We start from the raw sequence: 26,141 nt of genomic DNA, 5'->3' as shown, positions 1-26,141 counted from the left end.
CATTCGTAAATTTTGTATGGAAGCATGTGTGACAGAAGTAGAATTTCATAATAAATTCTTTTAGCACTCAGTGTATGCTGTGCATCTGCAGGTAATTTTAGTCTGCTGAAAAATGGCCTCAGTACTCTGTTGGCCTATTTAACAGCAAAAAAATTAAAAAAACTACAGAAAATAATGGGTGCTGGTGATCTTAATGTAGATTTTCTTAAAAAAAATCTTCCATTAAGAATTTATTATAGTTAATAACATTATCATTCAACTATTTCCTACTTCAAGGTTCCCAGCCAGGATAGCTAATGTCTCAAAGTCATTCATAGTACTATATTACAAAACCTCTAGTCAATGTCCTCTATGATTATGACATGCAGTTCCTATTGTTAACTGTTAATACCAATCAGGATATAAAAGTTACTAAACCTGAGTACATGAGGATAATCAATAAGCCAAAAATGGTTGTGTTAGGAAACTTCTGAAACACATGAGATGGTGGACTGGAGTGATGTATACAGTCTTCATGGTATGAATGAAAAATATGATTCTAAGTTGTTACCACATTTGAAAGCTTTCCTCACCCCAAAAGTGATCCAAATCTACAAAGATTGTGCAAGGAACAAAGGTATCTTGTAAAACAAAAAGGAAAATGTATCTGTCTGTCAGAAACAGCTCTGATGCTGATTCTGCATCTCATTACAAGACATAATGCAAAGTGTTAAAGACAGTAATGAGGACAGTAAAGCTAATGCATTATGAGGAAAAGATTATCACATCAGATAACAAAATAAAGACAATGTGGGGTGTGGTGAAAGAGGAGGCTGGTAGAACCACGTGTGAAGAGTAGTACACAGCATTAAGAATAATGATACATTGGTGAAGTATGTGTGCAGGGTTGCAAAACTTTTTAATAAGCATTTCATAAATGTTACTGAATAGATGGGATTGTCAGGTTCAGTAGATGCTGCCATGGAATGTATCAAACTAGCCATTAATAAATAAATCAGTAATATGAATATGACCCTCACTGCACAGTAGAAGTAATGTACACTATAAATTTTTTAAAATGTAAATGAAATTTAGTATGATAAAATGTGAACAAAGCTGATTGAAGAGTGTGCTCATGAGTTTGGTAACATATTAAATTATCTGTATAACCAGTTATTTACCAATGGAACATATGCAGAAGTTAAGCCTTTGTATGAGACAGAAGATACAGTTATACTGTCCAATTTCAATTTTGCCAGCATTCTCAAAAATTTTGCTAAAGGTAATACACAGTCGGCTTCTTAACAATCTGACTGCAAATAATATAACGTCAAAGTCACGTTTCAGATTTGTAAAGGGAACCAATGTTGAAAAGGCTGTTTACACTTACCTTGAAAATGTAGTTAACTCTTTAGACGATAAATTGCAACCTACTAGTATATTTTGTAATCTCTCAAAGGCAATTTACTGTGTAAATCCCAATATATTTTAAGTAAATTGAAATATTACAGTTTAACAGGAAGTGCAGCAAACTGGTTCAAATTGTATCTCACTGACAGGAGGTGAAGGGTGTCACTAGGGAAGAGTCCTGTATTAATCTATCAGATATCATCCAACTGGAAACTAATTACATGTGTGCCCCAGGAGGCTCCATCTTAGGGCCCTTGCTTTTTCTTGTGTATACCAGTGACATTTCACCAGGAATGTTACCAGAAGCCAAGTTGGTTTCGTTTGCAGATGATACGAACATTGCAAGAAATACCAAAACAAATATAGTTTTAGAAAAATCGGCTAATGAAATTTTCAAGGACACTAATAAATGGCTTCTATCCAATTCTTTGTCATTAAACTTTGAAACAGCACAGCATATGCTATTCGAAACTTCTAAGAAGTTGTCTTTCACTTTATATGCCTGAAATATGAGGAGAAGCAGATAGAAGAGGTTCACAATGTTAAATTCTTCGGATTACAGCTTGGTAATAAATTCAATTAGGAGGAGCATACTACAGAATTTCTGAAGCTCCTAAAAAAATTTTCATTTACAGTGTGGTGGTTTTGGTGATATAAAAATAAAAGTTATCACACTTCACGTACTTTTAATCCATAGTGTCATATGGGACCTTTTTGGGGTAGCTCATCAAGCCAAGCTAGAGTTTGAAGGCCAAAAAAAGTGTAATTCAAACTATTTGTGGTGTTAATGCAAGAACATCCTTCACAGGCCTGTTCAAGGAGCTGGGGTTACTAACTACTGCTGCCCAACAGATTTATTCCTTAATGAAATTGATCATAATATTATTGGAAAACAGTTTGGATTGCAGCCGATGTTAACTTCTAACTGGTTTTGGCCTCTTAATTACAGGCCATCATCAGAGTTTGCACCATCTGGATGACAACGATGGCACCTGATGTGCTGCGGAGGCGTCCGTCCCTGTAACGATAGTCACCACAGCGGGTCAGGTGCCATCGCCGTCATCCAGTGGTGCAAACTCTGATGGTGGCTCATAGTTAAAAGGCTGAAACCGGTCAGAAGTTAACATTGGCTGCAGTCAAGACAGTTTTTAAGTAATTTTATGATGATAAAGATCGCTGTTCTCCAACAATGTTGTATAAAATTGGGAAAATTGATCATAAATAATATATCTCTTTTCTAAACCAACAGCTTACTTAATGGAATCAGTACTAGAAATAAGAATAATTTTCAGAAAGATTATAAAGCTCACTTTGGTCCAGAAAGGTGTCCATTAGTCAGGAATACACATTTTCAGTGATTTGTCAGCAGCTGTAAAAAATTTAACTGCTACTGAAGTTCATTTAAGATGAGCCTAAAGGATTTATTGGTGACAGACTCCTACTCTACTTATGAACTTGTTAGTAGAACCGACTGATGTGTATATACTAAAATAATATCAAATAATGAGTTTACTTAAAAATCTGACTTGTACATCTTCAGTGCAATAATGTGAACAAAGTACATAAATGTTTTAAAATCTTTAACATGGCTGGAGGCAGCAATAGTAGAATGCAGTCTTTGTGAGGATGAGCTGAAAAACAGTCAAATCAGTTGAAGCAGTAAAAAGATTATTAAAACATGTTGACGTAGGTTTTGATACCTGTAAAAAGTCACGCTTTTTTAAAGATATCGAAACCTATGTCAAGGGGTTTTAATTTAAAGTTTATGCCTGCCCATGATTCACAGGATGTCTCCAAATAAATGGAAATTTCTTTTAAAATTCCCAAACAGCTGTCAGTCATTGATTCGTCTGAAGAAGATGTTTTTAAATACCTCAGAACCTAGGTTGAAGGGTTTAAATAAATCTTTTTACTATTGCAACTGATTTGGCTGTTTTTCACTTCTTCCTCACAAAGATTAAATAAATGTTGTAACTGATTTTGCTCTTTGATGTTGATGGCTACAATATCCTGAGAATTATTATATGGATTTCAATGTATTACACATTTATGTGTGTTGTTCTTACCTTATAAATGATGAGATATTCAAGTTTTTTCTTTTCCTTATTCCACATCCACGAGAACCATTTCACTTGGGATCTGTGGAAGATACATCAGTATATTTTCTTTATCTTTGTAAATATGTATTGTTTTCTTGCTTTCTTTGATGTCCTACATTCTTGAGAACCTCCTCACTATGAATCTATGGTATGAAAAGTACATTTAACCCAATGTTGTTGAAGCTTCACTCTTAAAACTCAGTGTTTGGAAGCAACTGTAGAACATGTCTTGGAATATGATTCAGCTAGTCATAGTTTTGAGTTATTTATAAGCAATTGTGGAATATAAAGGAAAAGCTGTACTTTAAAACTGTTACTGTAAAATTGACTGCCATTATAGTACAAGGGCTGTTCAAAAAGTAAGGTGACTTTTCAAATTGCGGGGGGTAACGTACATCTGATTATCGAACTTTTTTTTTTGTTATGTTGGTACACTTGTCCCAAACATATCTTCACAGTTTCAAGTGTACAGCATATGTCATTTGTTTACGACAGGTAGAAAGGATACATGTGTTTTTAGTGTGCTCGGTGATTTTTGATTATTATAAAAAATGGCGTAAGGGATTTGCATCAAATTTTGTGTGAAAAATGGAATCGTGCTCTAAAACACTTGAAATGTTGACAGTGGCATACAGTGAGTCTGCTCAAAGTAAAAAAAAAATATGTTTACAAGTGGTACAAGCTCTTCCAAGATGGCCGAGAAGATGCCAATGATGAACTTCTCTCTGGATGATACAGCACATCAACAACAGGTGATAACGTGGAAGCTGTGAAGAAAATTGGTTTGGAAAATCATCAGATTACTGTGAGAGAAGTTGCTGAGAATGTTGGCATATCGGTCAGCTCATGTCATGCAATTTTTCAGATGTTTTGGGTATGAGATGTGTGTCAGCGAAGTCTGTTCCAAAACTTCGCAATCTTGATCAGAAGAACCATCACATGAGCATCACTCAGGAACTCTTGAACGACGTCAATGATGATCCTGTTTTGCTCAAAAGGGTCATAACTGGTGACGAAACATGGGTTTATGGTTATGACGTCGAAACCAAAGCCCAATCGTCCCAATGGAAGCATCCCCAAGAGCCAAGACCAAAACAAGCATGCCTAGTTCAATCAATGTCAAAATTTTGCTTACTATTTTTTTTAAAATTACTGTGACCTGGTGCATCATGAGTTTTTGCCTCAAGGTTGTACGGTCAATAAGGAGTATTACCTTGATGTTATGTGCCGTTTGCAAAAAGCAATACGCAAAAAATGTCCGGTATTACGTAAATACAATTCATGGCTTTTGCATCACGACAGTGCACCTGCTCATTCGTCGTTGCGTGAGAGAGATTTTTTTGGCCAAAAGCAACACAACAATCATGCCTCAACCATCATATTCACCGGATTGGGCCCCTGTGACTTTTTCGTGTTCCCAAAACTGAAGAGACCTATGAAAGGATAAAGATTTTCAATGCCTTAGGAAATGAAAGCTGCATCGCTGGAAGTACTCAAAGCTGTACCAAAAAGTGCTTATGACAAGTGCTTAGAGGATTGGAGGAAGTGTTGGCATGAATGTATTTTATCTGAAGGGGATTACTTTGAAGGGGCAACGTGAATATTGATGAATAAATAAATATTTTTTCATAAAAATATGAAGCCACCTTATTCTTTGAAAACACCTCATGTATCCCTAGAGGACAAACACAGAAGTCCTGTAAAAATGGGCTCTAAAATGCATACCTTAAGAACTATGAGCAATTCCCAATCTTTGATACTGTGAACCAAATCACCACTACTGCAATCTCTTTGCTTTCCATATTTTCAGAGGAGATACTAAGGACCAAACCAAGAAAAGTTGTCTTGTAAACATGTGCTCTAAAATGCGCACCTTAAGAGCTGCTTGGTCAGTAAAAGAGATGTGTTTCGCAATAGTGACGGTGAACAAATGCTCGTAGCTCTTAAGGTATGCACTTTAGAGCCCATGTTTACTGGGCATTTTTTCTTGTTTTAGTTGATATTACCATCTCTCAAAATGTGGAAAGGAAAGAGGTTACAAAGGTTGTTTCAGAGTACTGAAGGTGAAGAAGTGCTCATAGCTCCTAAGGTATGCTGTTTAAAACCCATGCTTACTAGACTTAGAAAATCATTACACAGAACAAGGAAGCAAAAATTGAAATGGTTACAGAAAAAATGTGAAGAAATCAAAAAAACCATGAATGTCAAAAGGGTTGATTCAGTATATAGGCAAATTAAAATAACAATCAGAAAATTTAAAAGCGAAGTTGTCAACGTTAAGAGTGCTAAAGATATGCTAATGTCTGATGCAAAGGAGAGATAGGTATATGGAGATAGGACACTGAAGGTCTCCAGAAGGGGAAGGAATTGTTCATGAACATGGTAGGAGAAGAAATTGGTTTCAGTTTGGATCCAGTATTAGTCAGTTCAGTAGAATTTTGGAAGACTTGCAGTGAAACAAGGCAGATGGGATAAACAATGTTCCTTTGGAGTTTCTGAAATGATTGACAGCAGTGACAGCCAAATGATTGCTCAAATTAGTATTAAGAATCTACAAGAATTGAGTTGGACTATTGGACTTAAGAAAGAATATCATTTATACAATCTTGAAGATAATAAGGAGTAGATAAATGCAATAATTGCTGTACAATAAGCTTTACAGCTCATGCATATAAGTTGCTGACCATAATAATAGGCAGAAGAATGGAAAAGAAAATTGTGGATTTGTGAAGTGAATCAGTTTGGCTTTAGGAAAGATAATGATATTTTACTTGATAATGGATGCAAGAAAAATCAAAACACAAGAATTTGCCAACCTAGATAATGCATTCCACACATAAGGAGGTGCAAGATGTTTGAAATCCTCATAAAAATAGATATATGCTATAGGGAAGGACAAGTAATATACAAGATGCACAAGAACAAAGAGGGAAAAATAAGGATGGCAGACCAAGCGAGAAGTGCTCAGATTAAAATGGACATAATGTAGGGATGCACTTTTTCTTTTCTGCTGCCCAAACTGTATGAAGGAAATAACAAAAAGTTGAATTAAAATTCAGCGTGAAAGGATGGTAACGAAAAGATTTTATGATGACATTGATATCCTCTCTGAAAATGAGAAAGTGTTACAGGATCCATTGAATGGTCTGTACAGGTTACTGAACACAGAAATGGACAGAAGTATTGGGAAATATCAGTTATGAGGTTAGTGACAAACTTAGCATCAAAACCGAAGACCGTAGAGTGCATGAAGTGAAGGAATTCTGCTCCCTTGTAAAGAAAATAACACAAGATGTATGAAGTGAGGAGGCCATAACACATGAATTAGCACTGATGAAAAACCATTCCTAACCAAAATATGTCTATAGATATGAAAAAATATGACATTATCTGCAAGAGAAATTTCTGAGAATGTACATTTTGAGCAAAACATCTTGTAGAAGTGAATCACGGACTGCAGGTGAACCAAAACGAAGAGAATCAAAGTATTGGAGATGTGCTGTTGCAGAATATTGAAAACTGAGTGGATGAATAAGATAAGAAATGAAGAGTTTTTTTTTTTAATACAAAATTGATGATGGAAAGGAATATTTGGGAAACATTGACTAGCAGAAGGGTCAGATGATAGGATATGTGTTAAGATAACAAGGACTGACTTTCATGGTACTGGAGGAAGCCATAGAGGACAAATATTGTAATGGAATACAGAGATTAGAATATATACAACAAATAATTGGAAATATAGAGTGTAAGTGCTACTCTGAGGTGAAGGTGTTGGCACAGAAGAGAAAATAATGATCAGCCACATCAAGCCATCCAGAAGACACTAAAATCCCCTGCTCACCACCAATGGGGAAAAAATTACACATCTCTGGCATTTGCCACAATTTAACTTACGTGCTCAGCAACCTCATGTTTCACAGTATTATAATGTGTGATTGATTCCAAGGATCATTAAGTGATGGTGCACTTAATCATATTTGGGCCATTTTGTATAAAACTGCATATTTCATTATCATTTAACGTGTTGGAGGTCAGCAGCCAGTCTTGACTCCAGTGGTTAACCATCTGTACATCTCTCTACTTTTCACAGCTGTTTCCTGATGAAACCACCTTCTGTGCAGGATTGTCACCCAATAACAGTCATATTTAGGTATCATTGTTACCTTTCAATTCATTTATTATTACAGTAAATAATAACTGTCATACCTTACATGGAAGACAGCAAATGCCAATAAGAATACTGTAGCTAAGCCAGTGAAAGCACGGGAATGGTATTGTTAATGATTGTCAAAAATAATGCCCTGCAACTGTTATTCAGTGGAAAAGACATGTTAAATATAATTGCATAGACTTCCGCAGCCAGAGTCAGTTGACAAATGTTTTCTAGGTGTGGTAACGTGTCATAATGTATAAAACTCTCCAGCAGTAGTTTTATACATTATGACGTGGTACCACACCCAGAAAACTTTTATTTCGACAGAAATGTTAAACTTTTAAGTTATCCCTTCTAACAGAATTGGTAACATTTTTACTATTTGAGATAAGTGGGAGCATCAAATCTACGGCAATCAGCTCCATCCAAATTAAAAAAATGGTAGCGTACTGGAAGCGAAGGTGGTCCAAATTCCAAGGATTCAATTCATACATTTATTCATTTCGGAAATAGCATTTGGTGAGAGAAGGCACAATGTGCATGGCTTTGAATTACATCAGTGATGGGATCTGAGTGTCTAGACTGCTGGCACCATGAGAGACAGCTGCGAGATGATCCCAGCTACCACAGACAGTTAGGTGATTGGACAAGTCACTCAGTTGTGATGGCAGTGCTCGATGGCCCTGTCGGGATGGACTGTGCTCTGGCATGGCTCCAGGGGCAGTGAGGTGGTCATGTTTGGTGGGTGGTATTTCTGGCATTGTCGGCACATCAGCTCTTTACACTAACTCCAAGGATTATGCAATATTCAACACACTGTCAAGAGTAGAGTCACGTAAACTGAGAGTGATAGGCGCAGCCATCTAACACAAGGCATTTTGTACCAGGTTAGCCTGTATGATGATGATGGTGTATCATTTAGCTCACCCAAAGCTAATGTAGACATGCCATCAGTTTTGACTCAGGCTTTATAATGTGCTGGGTGTCCAGGTGATTGGTGAACTGGGAAAGAAAAAGAAAAATACACAATTGCTTGGACACAATATGTACATGCCAGTCATTGTAGGGGCAAGCATGTTGATGGGTCCTCGAGGGTGAAAATACAAAGCTCATGCTTGCAGGCAGTACCTGATAAAGACTGAACGCCCATCCTTTTAAATAGCAGGCATGACCTGCTGTGAGTTATGATGAAGATGTGAGGCATACTACTTTACTGCTGTCAAATATTGAAAAACGGGTAAGTGCTGGTTAAGCTGGTGACGAAGTCTGAGATCGTACATTGCAGCAGATTTTTCCATGCTTTAATATTTTGATGCAATAGCAGTTCTGGCTACTACTGTTTCTAGAATGGAAACCACAAGGGTGAAACTCATATAGGGACTGCCAGTAACATGATCTTGGTTTGCTGCCAGGCCACTTTGATTGCTGCAGGTCACCAAATCTATCATCTCGATTTCTGATTGGGTGATTTTAGTCTTTAATATTTGTTTTGATTTCATTTGAAACAGATGATGTTTTCACAACATTGTGTTCCTTATTAAAACCTTTGTATGTGTATTGCACTCTTTGAATTGCGTGATAAATTGCTCATATTGTACTTGATTTTTGCTTGCATTGGTAATATTGGGTGGAGTAAATGATTCCAAATTTGGTTTTGAGACAGAAGGTGGTTTCATCACATAGTGTTCTGGGAATACCTGCCTATGAATCCATGTGAACTGCCCTATTTAAATCTGTTGTAAGCATATTTCATCCGTTTTTCATACTTTCTCACATTTAATGGAGAACTCTTTGTTAACAGCTTTTGACAGAATTGGTATTCAACTTTTTAAATCTTGCCACAGATTGAGTATGTATTTATGCTTTGAAAGGTATTGCTGCTTGTATGTATTTTAGTCTTAGTAACATAGTTTGTTGCTATTGTGCCAAGTACTATAATGAAGCAAAAATATTCTACATCGAAATGCATATTTGTATGTGATATAGTGTGAACATGGTTCTACCATACTGAATGATACGACATTTAGTAAACTTTAGTAGATCCAGTGATGAAAATGTGAGTGTGCATACTACATGCTTTCAAATTTTCATTGTAGTGGGAGGATGATTGTTGTACATTGCTTTCTGCTAAAATGCATTCTATTTAGTACCTGTTAACAATGTGTGAACACATTTGCGTGACTACTGTTGAATCTTTAGCACTTGCAAAGAAGAATGCCTTAGTCACTAAGACTATAAAGCATACTCAGCTGCAAGAAGCAACACCATTCAGAGCAGAAATACATATTCATTTTGTGACAAGATGTCATAAAGATGAATACCAGTTGTGTCAAAAGCTGCTAACATGGAGTTCTTCAGTAAATGTGAGTAGCTTCAAGAAAGGGTGCAAACTAAAATAAAGTAGAACACAAACAGAATACCTAAAACACATTTAAACTGAGTAGTTCAAGACAGCTTTGTAAGCAGGAACAAATGTCCACAGAACACTATGTGACTTCTAATCATTGCTTTCTGCTAAAATGCATTCTATTTAGTACCTGTTAACAATGTGTGAACACATGTGACTTCTGTTTTATGTGGAGCAAAAACAAATATGAAATCATTTACTCCACCCAGTATTATGGATGCATACAAAAATAAAGTAGAATACAAGCAACATATTCATAATGCAATTCCAAATGTGCATTCCAAATAAGAAGTTGTAGTGAGGAACACAATGCGATGGAAGCAGCTTCTGTGTCATGTAATGTCATATGATGTTTAGGTTTTAACATGTGCTGAGTCACAATTATTTTACACTTGATTGTGGCTATATGGTCAAAATTGCGATATTTTGTTTTATAAATAAATAATTATACAGTTAAAAAGTAATCACGACACCATTTACAAAATTTTACATGACTTCCCCAGCTACGAGAATTTACTCTTAATTATCGAGTGAGGTTTCTCAAAAATATTACTTTGCAAGGTCACAAAAACGCTTCATTTTTAAGGTGTGCGTCTTATTCTTTATGTCTGAGCCTCATAGTCTAGAAGTAAATGAAAAAGATTGTTACCCAAATTGTGTATTTCGAATTAAAAGGACAGATTTTCGTGCCATATTTTCTCATATTCAGAGTTCACTGCCAGGCCAGGTGGAACACCGCTGTCGTTCTCTGTTTCCGTGTTTTAACATGAGCCTTGCACTTCTGATATTTCGGTGTTCTGTGATAGCAACATCTTTTGCTCATGCTGCTTTTTGAGCTGCACTGTTTGTTTTTTAAACTGGCATTGCTACTGCTGTGTCTCTAAAATTTACAGTGTGAGCAGTTCTACAAGGTCACCAAGCATCTCACTGTCCATCGACTGTAGGAACTAACAGGCTAATTTATGCTATGTTTGACAATTCTCATACCCAATTTTGTCTGTCCCCCACGTACCTACATTGGACCCAAAACTTGTCCTACAACAAAAACTACTGCATTTTCTGATAATTGTGAGTTTTAAAGGACACAAACATTGATGCTCTTGGTTGGAACAATTACAATCTAGGGAGTGTTCCTCAGTCGCTAAGAGTTAACTTGGCTGCCAAAGTTTAAAGTCCTGTGAAGTTACAAAAGGTGAGTTGCTGGCAGTGAGAAGAGACAGAGTTCCATCTGAAAACCTCGGCTTCTATTTTTGTTTACTTCTGATAGGCTTCAGATGTGTCATAGGACTCCTCCATCAGAACTGCCTGAAAATTTCCACAGTAATTAGTTGTAAAGAGTTCAAACAACTTGCATGGCTGCTGCCGGATGTTTCTTGTGATACAATCTCATATTTAACACCACCTGTGATAGAATGATGAAGCTGACATAGTTGCTGATTCCACTTCCATGGCAAGCAGAGAAACAAGACATATGTGGGCTGTTCTCCTATAAGTCTATATTTTGTTTACAGGGTAACACTCCAAAACTGTATTAAAGGCTTTTCAGAAGTAAAGAAAAAGCATCAACTATAGGCACATGTTCCATACTCTCTAATTTTAAAGAGAGTATCATAGTTCAGCTGTCTTTCTGTGATCTTCCATTTTAGTGCCAGTATAGTTAAAAAGCAGTTGTGTATGTAATTTTGATCCATTATGTAACTTTACATGGGTCTGAAATGTTTCAGGTATTCTTAGTAGATTGTGCTTTTATATTCTTTGAATGATTCTTTCCTAGTTGTTCTTACATTGGTTTTTACTTTATTCATGTTTTTTTTTTTTTTCAATAAAACTTTAGCTTTGTTTGAATGTGAAGCTCACTTTACATTTCTGGCACCATCCTAACATTATCATTGAATCATTGTGCCACAGTACCACACACAACAGAAACTAATCTAGTATGTACCTTAGAAATTGTGTGTAGTTTCCACACCCTCCAGATTTTGCTTTCAGTGTTTACCACCAGTTTCTTGACAATCAGCTACTTTACAACATATTTTCCTCCTTCCTTAACAATTCTTTCAAAATCAGTAATTGTTGATGGTTTAGCAGCCTTCTGGTCACGACTTATTTCCATTTGTTCACTTAACTGAAAACTTCGAACATGTTTGTTATGAGGAGATCTAGGATGTCATCATTGCAAGTTTTTTTCTCAACATACCACTCAAGGTGATACGTAAGGAACATGTTTTATACAATATCCCACATGTATCTTGGTTGCACATTGAAGCTGATTCCTGTTACTGCAGTGTAGTTGAGAAATTTGAATTTTGCAGACTCTTGGAAGTGTTCAGCCACTTTGGTATTCTCTGAAGATGGTTGGTAGACACACTCAGTTACCTTTTATGCCTGTCTTCACCAAATTATCTTTCATTCTGAACTGGTATTTATCTCACTGCTTAATATTTTTTTTTCCTTTTTTTTCAGCAATAAATACACCAGCACTATTGCCATTATGTTATTTTTCCAGTGTTTATTCCATTAAGAATTAAAGATTTTGCTATTTCTTATTTCTTTCTTTGACCAGATATCCATTCCAAGAACTATGAGGCCATTCCTAATGTTAACAAATGAGTGTAATTGCAGATGTTCACTCAGAAGTTTCCTCCAGTCAACTACAGTCAGGTTTACATTTTCTTTTTCTCATCTGCAAAGATATAAATTTCCCGCTGTAATGAATGACTTTGTTACACGAGGTTTATCTTATATAAAGCCCTCCACATGTGAGCGTCACACATACTCCTATTGCCTGGATAGCTGCTTCTTGTGTATACTGCGTGCTTAACCAGTATTTTATAACATGAAGGTTAACATAAGATCTTATCAGTACAGTAATGGGCTAAAGGATAGCAAATGTACTATTCTGTGTGGTAAGCCAGTTTCATAGTGTGCATAAAACAGTTCAAGAAACATGTAATAATTCATAAACTTATCCAAATACAAAAACAGACAAAATAGAGAAAGGAAATCTCCAGTAATTATGCTGCATTGACATCTAGAAACACACATCTAAATGGAAGTGAGGTAACACAAAATGAAAGTAGCCCAAATCTGAGCAGGGTTGGAGGAATCAGAATGAAAGTGATGAACATTTGCTTTTCAGTAAGTGTATCTCCACCCCATCCCACCCCCTACCGCTGCGTAATATATCTTCTAGTTTCTCCAGTTTCTGCATCTTCACTTTTAAACATTTGTAATAGTCAGCTTCATATTAGTCTTGATTTGTTGATTTATTACTCTTCTGTTATTTGATTTGATTAACTGCCACTCTTTTCAGATAACAATGAACTTTTATTACATATATGTGAGTATGGTGTAAATCAAACAATGGAAAATTCAGGATGGAATGTAACAATATTATGAAAAGGAAAGTTTGCTACTCACCATATAGTGAAGATGCTGAGTCATATATAGGCACAACAAAAAGACTGTCACAAATAAAGCTTTCGGCCAGTAAGGCCTTTGTCAAAAATATAGTGGTCATCTACTAACACTTTTCACTCCATGCGGACAGTTTCCCTACATTTGTTAAATTTTATATTAAAGTGTGGACATTTTTGCCTGGTGTACACAAGAAGGGGAAACCACCAAAACAATTACGTCATAAATTACAAGCCTGGACAGACTGCCTATGGGAACCCTGGAAATGGGGAAGTGAAGCTAACTGCAGGCAAGTCCTGCTTTGCGGCATCGCATTCAGTAATGCCTTATTAAGGCACTGCAGATCTTCAGTCTCTACTGGGATTTGCCTGAGCATTCCATGCAGCTTGTAGGCACCCCCTTTAAACGGAACAAATCTAAAGAAACAAAAGTCTTCATTGGCAGTTTTCTACACACTACCAGGGGTGTAGTCAGAATTGGAAATTGGTGTTAATAAATGGTACTGAAGTTTAGAAAAAAGAACTATATCAGTTTGCTCATGGGGATTACATGGTAATAATTGCTGGGCTGATGAGAGAAGACAACTTCATACTGTTGACACTTTCACATTGTGTTCATCATTCACTTTATAGGTTTGACTTACAAATTGTGTGTTTGTAGGAGGATGGAAGTTTAGAGCTTGACATCCTGCTGACAATGAATTGATTAGAGGCAGAGTACAAGTTCAAATTGTGGAAGGCTGAGAAGTAAATCAACTGTGCGCTTTCAAAGAAACCATCCCAGTATTCATCTTAAGTGATTTACAAAAACTGCATTAGGATGACCAGATGTGGACTGGAATGCCATCCTCTCAAATATGATTCCATTGTCTACCCACTTAGTGGTAAATTTCAGAATCCTACAACAAAACACTCTTTTAATGGAGTGAGCATCGTATTTCTCAAGTAATCTTTAAACTTATATTTCTGGTGTACGTAACACTAACATCTTTGTTCTGTTAATGGGTCTCAGTAGTTGGAAGCATGTGAACTCGTGTGGTTATCGCATAGCTACAACATAAATTTTAGACATAACTTTGTGCAACAGGCAAAGTACTGAGCTTCTGTGTTTCATAGTAGGGAACAATGTACAGTATTCTGATGGTGAAGCCAGTAGCATGCAGTTTCTTCATAAGATCCTGAATGTAAAACTTCCAAGAAATCATTCCATTGAGATATGAATCCACCTAGACATTAAAATTGGCCTTATGTAGTAATTTCTTAATATTAGGATGTTACAGAAGACAGAAGTTATCTTTTTCAGGCACATAGCGCCGCGTGGATCAAGCCAACCGTGGACAAAGCCGACACTCAGCTTCCTCTCCCCCAGAATTATCAAGAGCTCCATTTATTCTTAGGAATTTGGAACTTTAACTGGCATCATCTGCCACAAGCAGTGGCCTTACAAGCACCCTTCACTGACGTGCTGGCAGGATCTAACAAGTAAGGGAGAAGGAAGACACATTCGAACTTGCTAAGGATTTCCTTGCACACACAATCTCATTGGCCCACCTCATTCCAGATGCACAACTCTCACTCACCACTGATGCAAGTGACACCACGATTTGTGCTCCACTGCAACAGCTAATTGCCAGAGGGGTACACTCCCTTCATTTCTTCTCACGGAAACTTGCATCCCCTTCGTCCAATTGGTCAGCCTTTGACTGAGAAATTCTCACTATATTTGAGGCATTGAGATACTTTCCTGAAGATGTCGAGGGCAAGATGTTATGATTTTTACAGACCATGAACCACTTGTTGATGCTACACAGCATCCGTCGAAGGATGTCAGCCCTGCACGGTACTGACATCTACATCTACATCTACATCTATACTCCGCGAGCCACCTTACGGTGTGTGGCGGAGGGTACTTATTGTACCACTATCTGATCCCCCCTTCCCTGTTCCATTCACGAATTGTGCGTGGGAAGAACGACTGCTTGTAAGTCTCCGTATTTGCTCTAATTTCTCGGATCTTTTCGTTGTGATCATTACGCGAGATATATGTGGGCGGTAGTAATATGTTGCTCATCTCTTCCCGGAATGTACTCTCTCGTAATTTCGATAATAAACCTCTCCGTATTGCGTAACGCCTTTCTTGAAGTGTCCGCCACTGGAGCTTGTTCAGCATCTCCGTAACGCTCTCGCGCTGACTAAATGTCCCCATGGCGAATCGCGCTGCTTTTCGCTGGATCATGTCTATCTCTTCTATTAATCCAACCTGGTAAGGGTCCCATACTGATGAGCAATACTCAAGAATCGGACGAACAAGCGTTTTGTAAGCTACTTCTTTCGTCGATGAGTCACATTTTCTTAGAATTCTTCCTATGAATCTCAACCTGGCGCCTGCTTTTCCCACTATTTGTTTTATGTGATCATTCCACTTCAGATCGCTCCAGATAGTAACTCCTAAGTATTTTACGGTCGTTACCGCTTCCAATGATTTACCACCTATGGCATAATCGTACTGGAATGGATTTCTGCCCCTATGTATGCGCATTATATTACATTTATCTACGTTTAGGGAAAGCTGCCAGCTGTCGCACCATTCATTAATCCTCTGCAGGTCTTCCTGGAGTACGTACGAGTCTTCTGATGTTGCTACTTTCTTGTAGACAACCGTGTCATCTGCAAATAGCCTCACGGAGCTACCGATGTTGTCAACTAAGTCATTTATGTATATTGTAAACAATAAAGGTCCTATCACGCTTCCTTGCGGTACTCCCGAAATTACCTCTACATCTGCAGATTTTGAACCGTTAAGAATGACATGTTGTGTTCTTCCTTCTAGGAAATCCTGAATCCAATCACAAACCTGGTCCGATATTCCGTAAGCTCGTATTTTTTTCATTAAACGTAAGTGCGGAACCGTATCAAATGCCTTCCTGAAGTCCAGGAATACGGCATCAATCAGCTCGCCAGTGTCTACGGCACTGTGAATTTCTTGGGCAAATAGGGCGAGCTGAGTTTCACATGATCTCTGTTTGCGGAATCCATGTTGGTTATGATGAAGGAGATTTGTATTATCTAAGAACGTCATAATACGAGAACACAAAACATGTTCCATTATTCTACAACAGATTGACGTAAGCGAAATAGGCCTATAATTATTCGCATCTGATTTATGACCCTTCTTGAAAATGGGAACGACCTGCGCTTTCTTCCAGTCGCTAGGTACTTTACGTTCTTCCAGAGATCTACGATAAATTGCTGATAGAAAGGGGGCAAGTTCTTTAGCATAATCACTGTAGAATCTTAAGGGTATCTCGTCTGGTCCGGATGCTTTTCCGCTACTAAGTGATAGCAGTTGTTTTTCAATTCCGATATCGTTTATTTCAATATTTTCCATTTTGGCGTCCGTGCGACGGCTGAAGTCAGGGACCGTGTTACGATTTTCCGCAGTGAAACAGTTTCGGAACACTGAATTCAGTATTTCTGCCTTTCTTCGGTCGTCCTCTGTTTCGGTGCCATCGTGGTCAACGAGTGACTGAATAGGGGATTTAGATCCGCTTACCGATTTTACATATGACCAAAACTTTTTAGGGTTCTTGTTTAGATTGTTTGCCAATGTTTTATGTTCGAATTCGTTGAATGCTTCTCTCATTGCTCTCTTTGCGCTCTTTTTCGCTTCGTTCAGCTTTTCCTTATCAGCTATGATTTGACTACTCTTAAACCTATGATGAAGCTTTCTTTGTTTCCGTAGTACCTTTCGTACATGATTGTTATACCACGGTGGATCTTTCCCCTCGCTTTGGACCTTAGTCGGTACGAACTTATCTAAGGCGTACTGGACGATGTTTCTGAATTTTTTCCATTTTTGTTCCACATCCTCTTCCTCAGAAATGAATGTTTGATGGTGGTCACTCAGATATTCTGCGATTTGTGCCCTATCACTCTTGTTAAGCAAATATATTTTCCTTCCTTTCTTGGCATTTCTTATTACACTTGTAGTCATTGATGCAACCACTGACTTATGATCACTGATACCCTCTTCTACATTCACGGAGTCGAAAAGTTCCGGTCTATTTGTTGCTATGAGGTCTAAAACGTTAGCTTCACGAGTTGGTTCTCTAACTATCTGCTCGAAGTAATTCTCGGACAAGGCAGTCAGGATAATGTCACAAGAGTCTCTGTCCCTGGCTCCAGTTCTGATTGTGTGACTATCCCATTCTATACCTGGTAGATTGAAGTCTCCCCCTATTACAATAGTATGATCACGAAACTTCTTCACGACGTTCTGCAGGTTCTCTCTGAGGCGCTCAACTACTACGGTTGCTGATGCAGGTGGTCTATAGAAGCATCCGACTATCATATCTGACCCACCTTTGATACTTAACTTAACCCAGATTATTTCACATTCGCATTCGCTAATAACTTCACTGGATATTATTGAATTCTTTACTGCTATAAATACTCCTCCACCATTGGCGTTTATCCTATCCTTGCGGTATATATTCCATTCTGTGTCTAGGATTTCGTTACTGTTCACTTCCGGTTTTAACCAACTTTCCGTTCCTAATACTATATGCGCACTATTTCCTTCAATAAGGAATTGCCCTGGATACTCTTGCAGTTTACCAATATTACGTTAACTTTTCCTGTTTTTGGTCTCTGAGGACGGACGTTCTTTATCAACGATGATAATGTTCTCTCTGGTAAGCCGTCAGGTATTTTATCGTTTCACCCAAGGGGGGGTCCCTCTAACCTAAAAAACCCCCGTGTGCACGCCACACGTACTCTGCTACCCTAGTAGCTGCTTCCGGTGTGTAGTGCGGCCTTATCCCACAGTACATTGTGGATATCTACCAGCTACATGGGGATGACGGTGTCATTGCCAACTACGTATCATGAATCAATGTCATTTCCCTCGAACTTGATTATGAGGAACTAGCCACCGACCAGTGCAATGATGAGAGCATCGCAGAAGTGATGTGCAGTGATGCTACTGGCTTACAAATTCCACAGTGCACTGTTCCGGGGACAAACACTAAACCTCTCTTAATAGGATCTGTATGTTGATGCTACAAACCATGTGTCATGCAATTTTAAACCATCTCCACTGCAAGCCTCACCCAGGTGTCAGACATGCAGTCTGGCCCATTACAGAATGCTTCGTGTGGCCCAACATCAAGTAGGACTGCCACACATGGACACAGGAATGTATACTATGCCAATACAATAAAGTTGGAAGACATGTTCAACCACAGTTAGTCATTTTGAAATTTCAGTTGCTATGTACACATTGATTTTTGTTGGCCCTCTCTTGAACTCAGAGGGTTCAAGTATCTACTGTCAATGGTAGACAGAGAGTCCCGTTGGGTGGAAATGGTCCCCCTTAAAGACATCATGGCAGAGTCTACCATCCACTCCTTTATAGAAACATCGGCAGCACATTTCAGCACACCAAACACGATAACTACAAACCAAGGGCACCAGTTCAAGTCAACACTGTTCAGCACGCTGTGTAACCTCTGTGGAATGAAATGCAACTGCACTACAGCCTATCAGTCAAAGAGTAATGGGTTAGTTGAAAGATGGTATGGCACAGGTCTCTCAAAGCCATCCTTATGTGACATGGCAGATTGTGGACCAAAGCTTTACTGAGGTTACTACTTGGTGTCTGAACTGTCTTCAAAGAGGACCTATAAATGTCTCAGGTCGAAATGCAGTATGGGAAATCACTGGTGCATTCTGGCAGTTTTGTTATACCCTGAGCATATGGACCTTCCAACAAATGAAAGACCACATTAAACATCCTGAATGAAATTTTCACTCTGCAGCAGAGTATGCACTGACATGAAACTTTATGGAAGATTAAAACTGTGTGCTAGGCTGAGATTCAAACTTTGGACCTCTGCCTTTTGCAGACAAGTGCTCTACAGACTGTCCTACCCAAGCACAACTCATGACTTGTCACAGCTTTACTTCAACCAGTAACTAGTCCCTTACCTTCCAAACTTCACAGAAGCTCTCCTGTGAAACTGTCAAGCCTAATACTATTGGAAGAATGGATATTGCAGAGACTTGGCTTAGCCACAGACCGGGGGACGTTTCCAGAATGAAATTTTCACTCTTTGGCAGAGTGTGTACTGATATGAAACTTCCTGGCAGATTAAAACTGTGTGCACATTCTGCTGCAGAGTGAAAATTTCGTGCTGTAAATGTCCCCCACTCTGTGGCTAAGCCATCTCTGTGCAATATCCTATCTTGCTAGAGTATTAGTTTTGCAGGTATCATAGGAGAGGTACTGTGAAGTTTGGAAGGTGGGAGATGAGAGTTGGTGGAAGTAAAGCTGTGAGGGTGTGTCATGAGTCATCCTTGGATAGTGAAAATTTCATTCTGGAAACATTCCCTAGCCTGTGGGTAAGCCATGTCTCTACAATACAAGTTTCACAGGAGTGCGTCTGTGAAGTTTGGAAGTAGGAGTTGAGGTACTGGTGGAAGAAAAGCTCTGAGAATGGGCTGTGTGTCGTTGCTTGAGTAGCTCAATCAGTAGAGCACTTGCTTGCAAGAGGCAAAGGTCCCAAATTTGAGTCTCGGTATGGCACACAGTTTTAATCTCCCAGAAAGTTTCAGATTAGACATATTCATGTGTCACCTCCTGCTCCATACTCAGCGTCCTAGGTTTTCATTTATAAAGCACTCTTCAATTTTGAATATGTCATGTTATGGGATGATGAGGTCCGACCAGCACAACAGCCGCCATACACAGGACCCTTCAAAGTTCTTAAGAGAGACACACATACATTCGATATTCTGATTAATGACAGACCATCTACTGTTTCGATTAAGTGCCTGAAAGAGGCTTGGATGTCCAGGACATAACCACCTCGAGGCACGACAAACAACAAAGGTGATGAACGCCCATTACCTGGTATGTGGACAGCCAGCCCCCACACAGCCCTCCCCATTATCATTAAGCTTGAGCTCAGTGATTTCAACCCTTATGACATCACCATCAAATTGGACAATAATGATTTGTACCTCACAGCGCTCAACAAAGATGCTCTGACAGATGATGTTGCACATATATGATGCCTTGACCGTGTGTACATCCTACCCAGCAACATCAGCTATGTCTCCATATCATCCCACCTTGCAACAAATGGTGTCCTCACATCACCTGCCCCAGGGTCCTACCATGATCACCGCCTACATCCTTGCCATAGGCTGGGCCAGATACTGTTGGAGAGGTGACCACACCACACCACCATCACTTCCTTCCCTCCCTCCCAACAATCCCTTCCCCCAACCCCACCAGAGTCTCAGTTTGAAAGTGCTGTGCGTCTACCGTACCACCTGATCCTGTACCATGCATATAGCAACAGTGCCACATGCAACACAACTTTGAGAAATGGCAACTGTGCCCTGCAGTGCAGCCAGCCACAGCATAGCTGGTCATACACTTACACTAGTCCAGCCAAATAACGATGCAATTCAAATCTTCCCTTCATGCTCTGCACTGTGGGGGTCGAGGTGGGGGGGGGGGGGGGGGGCTCCTGTGTGGATATCTACTAATATCGATTTGGACATGCATAACTGGCTAACAAGGAAAGGAACATCCACAATGTGGTGTCTTTGACTTGTTCACATTCTGAGCAATGATATCTAGTGGATGTGCAGTTTTAACTCTGTTTCTGGGACATTCCCTGTCACCTGGTAGGGTATACTTCCGCAAACTTAAACAATCAAATTATTTCATAAAATGAAACTAGCAATGTGGAAAAGATAGATTGCTACTTACAATAACGAAGACGCATCAAGTTGCAGACAGGCACGATTAAAAGACATGCACATGTAGCTTTTGGCTACAGCCTTTGTCAGTAAGGAGAGACACACACACAACATTCACATATACACCCAAGCAAGCATACCTTATGCATACGTGATTGCCAACTCCAGCATCTTGGGCCTGAATGCAACATCGCGTGGGATGGGGAAGGGGTAGGAGAAGGGGAAGGGCAAAGGATAGTAGTGTATGGCTGGGGAGAGAGATGAATGCTGTCTGGTGGAGTGTGCAGGGACTGGATTACAACAGGTGCAATGCCAGGAGATTGTGGGTCAGGGAGGTGGGGTAAAAAGGAGTGAGAAGTTAGAAGAGCAGGGAAAAATGGGTGGATGCATTGGCAGAGAGCTGCAAATAAACTGAGTGTGAGACGATAATGGGGAGGAGATGATAGGACATAGAGCGTGGAAACTATTGGGTGGAGGGTGTGGGGACAGTATGTTACCATAGGTTGGGGCCAGGATAATTACGGGAATGGAGAATGCTTTGTGAGGATAATTCCCAACTCCCTGCCACAAAGGATCATATCCCTGCGGTACACTTGTGCAAAACCTGCCCAATCCACCCACCCAGCACTCCCTTTCCAGTCCTGTCACAGGTTCATCCTACCCCATAAGGAGCTGGGCCACCTGTGAAAGCAGCCATGTCATTTTCCAGCTCTGCTGCAGCCATTGCACAGCTTTTTATATTGGTATGACTACCAACCAGTTGTCCACCAGGATGATTGGCCACTGGCAAACTGTGGCCTCGAGCAAACTGACCACCCTGTGGCACAACATGCAGCTGAACATAACACACTTGATTTCAATGGCTGCTTCACAACCCGGGTCATCTGGATCCTTTTCTCCACTCTCCGCTTTTGTGAATTGCACAGATGGGAGTTATCCTTACAACACTTTCTCTGCTCCCTTAATTACCCTGGCCTCAACCTACAGTAACATACTGCCCCCACACCCTCCACCCAACAGTTTCCATCCCCTATGTCCTATCATCTCCTCTCATTCTCATCTCCCACCCTGTTTATTTGCAGCTGTCTGCCAACTCATCTGCCCATCTTTCCCCACTCCTCTCATTTTTTGTTCCTTTTTTCCTCAACTCCCTGCCCCACAACCACTTGACGCTGCATCTGTTGGGAGTCTAGTACCTGCATGCTCCACCAGACAGCATTCGTCTCTCTCCCCACCTGTACACCCCTACTATCCCTACCCTCCCCTTCCCATCCCATTCCCCCCCCCTTCCCCTCCCCCCCCCCCCCCTCCCTCCAGATCAGTACTTAAATCCTATGTGATGTTGCATTCTGGCCCGAGATGCTGAAGTTGGCACTCGTGTGTGAATGAGATGTGCTTGCTTTTGCGTGTACATGAATGTCTTTACTGGCGAAGGCTGTGGCTGAAAGCTACATGTGAGTGTCTTTTAATCGTGCCTGTCTACAGCTTGACGTGTCTTCTGTATAGTAAGTATCAATCTATCTTTTCCACATTGTTGATATTCCTATCTGGAGTTTCCATTGTTTGATAAAACTAAATTAGATACTTACTCTTGTCAGCATTTCATTTGGTGCTGCAGTTACGTCACACAAAATGAGTGAATGATATTTTTGTTGAATACTTTCCTGAAACCAAACTGTGAGTTTGAATAAAAATAATGTGCGCTGATGGTCTCAAAAATCTCAGGAAGCGCTGATAACAAAAAGGCAGTCTATAATGGACTGTTTATCTCTCACTCCCTTTTCATGAAGATAATATTGTTAATGACTGTTTTAACTTGTCTGAAAACTGACCACATCTCAATGTGAGTGTGTAGTGGTAACTGAGTACAAAAATTACGCTTGGCACACAGATGTTCTTAAGCACGCTTGGTATTTTATCATCCCAATATGAATGTGTATTCTTGAGTTAGCAACTGATTCTGACTTCTTGCCTCCACCTCACCCTTTTTTTCTGCAACTTGCACAGCTTTTTGGTAACACAAACATTCTGTCACAAATCAACTGTTGATAATGTGCGACATTTCATTGTGAGAAGTATTTCAACTGTACATATTTTAAGAAAATTTGTTTTTATAGGCTCAGTTCCATGACACAAATTCTGATGACTAGCTTTGGTCATAGATAATGATCGATCATCTTCAGATCTGAGTATTCAGAGTTTGCAATTGGTCAATATCTTCAGGGTTAAAGTTATCAGCAAGGAGTTACACAGTAAAGAAATGCTAACATACCAGCATCAGACCCTTGATAAATGTTTATATTGCTATGTAACATATTCAGCAATACTTTATTGTACATTAACTTCAGGCTGAAAACTTTTGCCTAAATTATTTTGGTTGATGACTAGTAGTGAACACTCAGATTTGAAGATGGTCATTATATATGACTGAAACTAGTTGTCAGTCATTTATGACTTGCAACTGAGGCTGTAAGAATAAACTTTTCTTACAATAAACTTTGATTCATGATAGATCTTATAGTTGCAGTATTTAGCTAATAGCTTCCATTTTGTTTACTGTAGAAAGACTACATTGGCATGTTAACAAGGAAACTAAGTTCAGCTATATTTGATCTCTAAAACATTAATCCTCTGGTAACAGATGATCTTATGGAAATTGTGTATTTATCATATTCTAATGCTATTATGAGCTATGGAATGGAAATATGGGTCAGCTGAGTCAATACAAAAAAGATGTTTCAATCTGCAGAAAGTTACCATCAAAATAATGGCTAATCCAAGAAGACCAGATAGCTGCAGGCCACTATTCAAAAAACCTAAAATTTTAACTTTCTACAGTTTGTACATGTGTAAAATACTATTGTTCACATGGGCACATGAAAACAAGTTCAGTAAAAATGAAGCTATACATATCCATGCTGCCAGTTAATAGTTCCACAATACAACACAGCAAAACTTGAAAGAAGTTCTGCTTATATGGCACTAAAAACTGTATAACTGTTTACCATTTCAAATTTTAACTTGAAAGAGAAATTTAGGCTAACAAATAAAACTATTGCTTATGGAAAATCATTTCTATTCAGACAGTGAATAGATACTAAGTTCAAAGAATTGGAAATAGACATACAACTGTAACAGAATTAAAATGTGCATGGATAGATAGCAAACTCAAGATATGTTCTTATGTGTGGTAGAATAGAAATAAAATCGCATAGGTTGACTGTACAGTAGATGTGTAATTTTGTGTGATGCTGTTGTATTTAAAAATTATATACACTGGTAATTACATAGTGTATGTGATCATTATTGTGTTAAACTGACAATGCAAATATGTACTAGGATCTGATCCATACATGTACATCACAACCTGCCCGTTGCTGTAATGCAAGTTTCTGGCAATTCAGTAGTATATTAAAAGAAGGAGTTTAAGCTGTTGGTATGATGTCTCCTTATAACACACAGCACAACTGACAATTCTTGATGATCAAATAAAATACTGATTTTAGTACTGGTAAAACACAATTCTGATGCAATTGTTTCCTAATAATTATTTCAGGATGAAACTGTGGGAGACTATAGGATCCTTGAAGGAAAATTTTTGTCACCATTTATGAAGCACCTACCAAACATTTTGCCTAAAGAAGCAGAAACTGCCTATTTTCAGGCTGTTCTCCCAGCTGAATGGCAATCAAAGCAATACAGACCAGTATGCATACATTTGGCTGGTACAGGTGACCATGTAAGTTGCAGCTCAGATGCCATTTTAAACATTATACTGAATACTGGTAATTATAAATTAAAATCACCATTCCTCAGGGATACTGGAGGAGAAGACAAATAATGGCTAAACCACTTATAAAGGAATATGGTATTGGTGCTGTATTGCTGGAGAATCCATTTTATGGCCTGCGAAAGCCTAAGGATCAAGTGTAAGTTATCTAGTATTTTAGCCCACATTAGAAATTATTTCATCACATGACCAAAATGTTCATATTTCCTGTTGCAGTCGTTCCAGTCTCCATAATGTTTCTGACATATTTGTTATGGGTGGTTGCCTGATACTAGAATCTCTGGCAATTCTTCACTGGTGTGAGAAGTCTGGGTTTGGACCCCTTGGTTTAACTGGAATATCAATGGGAGGACATGTAAGTATACTGGCTAAATCATGTATTCTGAAGTTTAATAAATGTCTAATGAAAAAGAAACAATAAAAAATGAAACTTCAATGATAAATGAAAATACAGAAAAATTACTTACATGCGTGAAAGACAGTGCAAATCAACGTCCATGCATTAAATATATTGGTTTCACATTAATAGATGAATAAACCATTCTGCAGCATCAAGTCATACTGTCGTAATCTTATGTGTAAACCGAAAGTGGAGGAGAGAAAAAGGAAAGGAAAGGGAAGGGATTACTGATGTCAGTTGCATCAGAACAATTAAATGGAATCAGTGGTGATGAGTAAAAATGTGTGCCAGGCTAGTATCTGAACCCAGGATCTTCGGCTTACTAGGTAGATGTGTTAGCCACTGCACTATCCAGTGAAGTTGTTAATCCCCACCCCGATTTTTAAAGCTTTCCCATTGCATCCAAATGTCTGATGTTGGTGGTTGCATGCAAACGTCGCACGTGATGTAATGATCACAGTTCATCACATTTGCCAGTTGTCAAGTACACTGACATGAATCATTCTGGATTACTGAATTTAAACAATCTTCATAAAACCCCAAAGTTCTTCCTGAATGTGGACAGTCACTAATGTCAAAACGATCCTCCTTAAAAAAAGAGAACTATTTTCTTGTGGTGCTCTGTCCAGTGGCATTATCCCCATACATGGCACAAATGTCTCTGGATGCCTATGCTGCTGTCACCCCTTTATAGAATGCAGACAGAATAAC

The 26,141-nt window shown here is 38.8% G+C and overlaps 1 protein-coding gene across 3 annotated transcripts in view; it reads left to right on the top strand.

The window, feature by feature from the left end:
- Nucleotides 1-26,141, top strand: part of LOC126199378 (protein ABHD18) — a 211,304-nt gene that overhangs the window by 18,725 nt on the left and 166,438 nt on the right. For all 3 annotated transcript variants that reach the window (XR_007540163.1, XR_007540162.1, XM_049936294.1), the window contains exons 3-5: nucleotides 24,797-24,979; nucleotides 25,057-25,169; nucleotides 25,247-25,385. Coding sequence is in view for 1 of the 3 variants with exons in the window: in XM_049936294.1 (XP_049792251.1) it covers nucleotides 24,797-24,979; nucleotides 25,057-25,169; nucleotides 25,247-25,385 (435 nt within the window). In the remaining 2 variants the exon portion in view is untranslated. The remainder of the gene's footprint in view (nucleotides 1-24,796; nucleotides 24,980-25,056; nucleotides 25,170-25,246; nucleotides 25,386-26,141) is intronic.

Source organism: Schistocerca nitens, chromosome 8, assembly GCF_023898315.1.
Source record: "Schistocerca nitens isolate TAMUIC-IGC-003100 chromosome 8, iqSchNite1.1, whole genome shotgun sequence".
Lineage (NCBI taxonomy): Eukaryota > Metazoa > Arthropoda > Insecta > Orthoptera > Acrididae > Schistocerca > Schistocerca nitens.
Note: the sequence above shows the minus strand (reverse complement) of the source record. Positions and strands in the feature narration are given on the sequence as shown.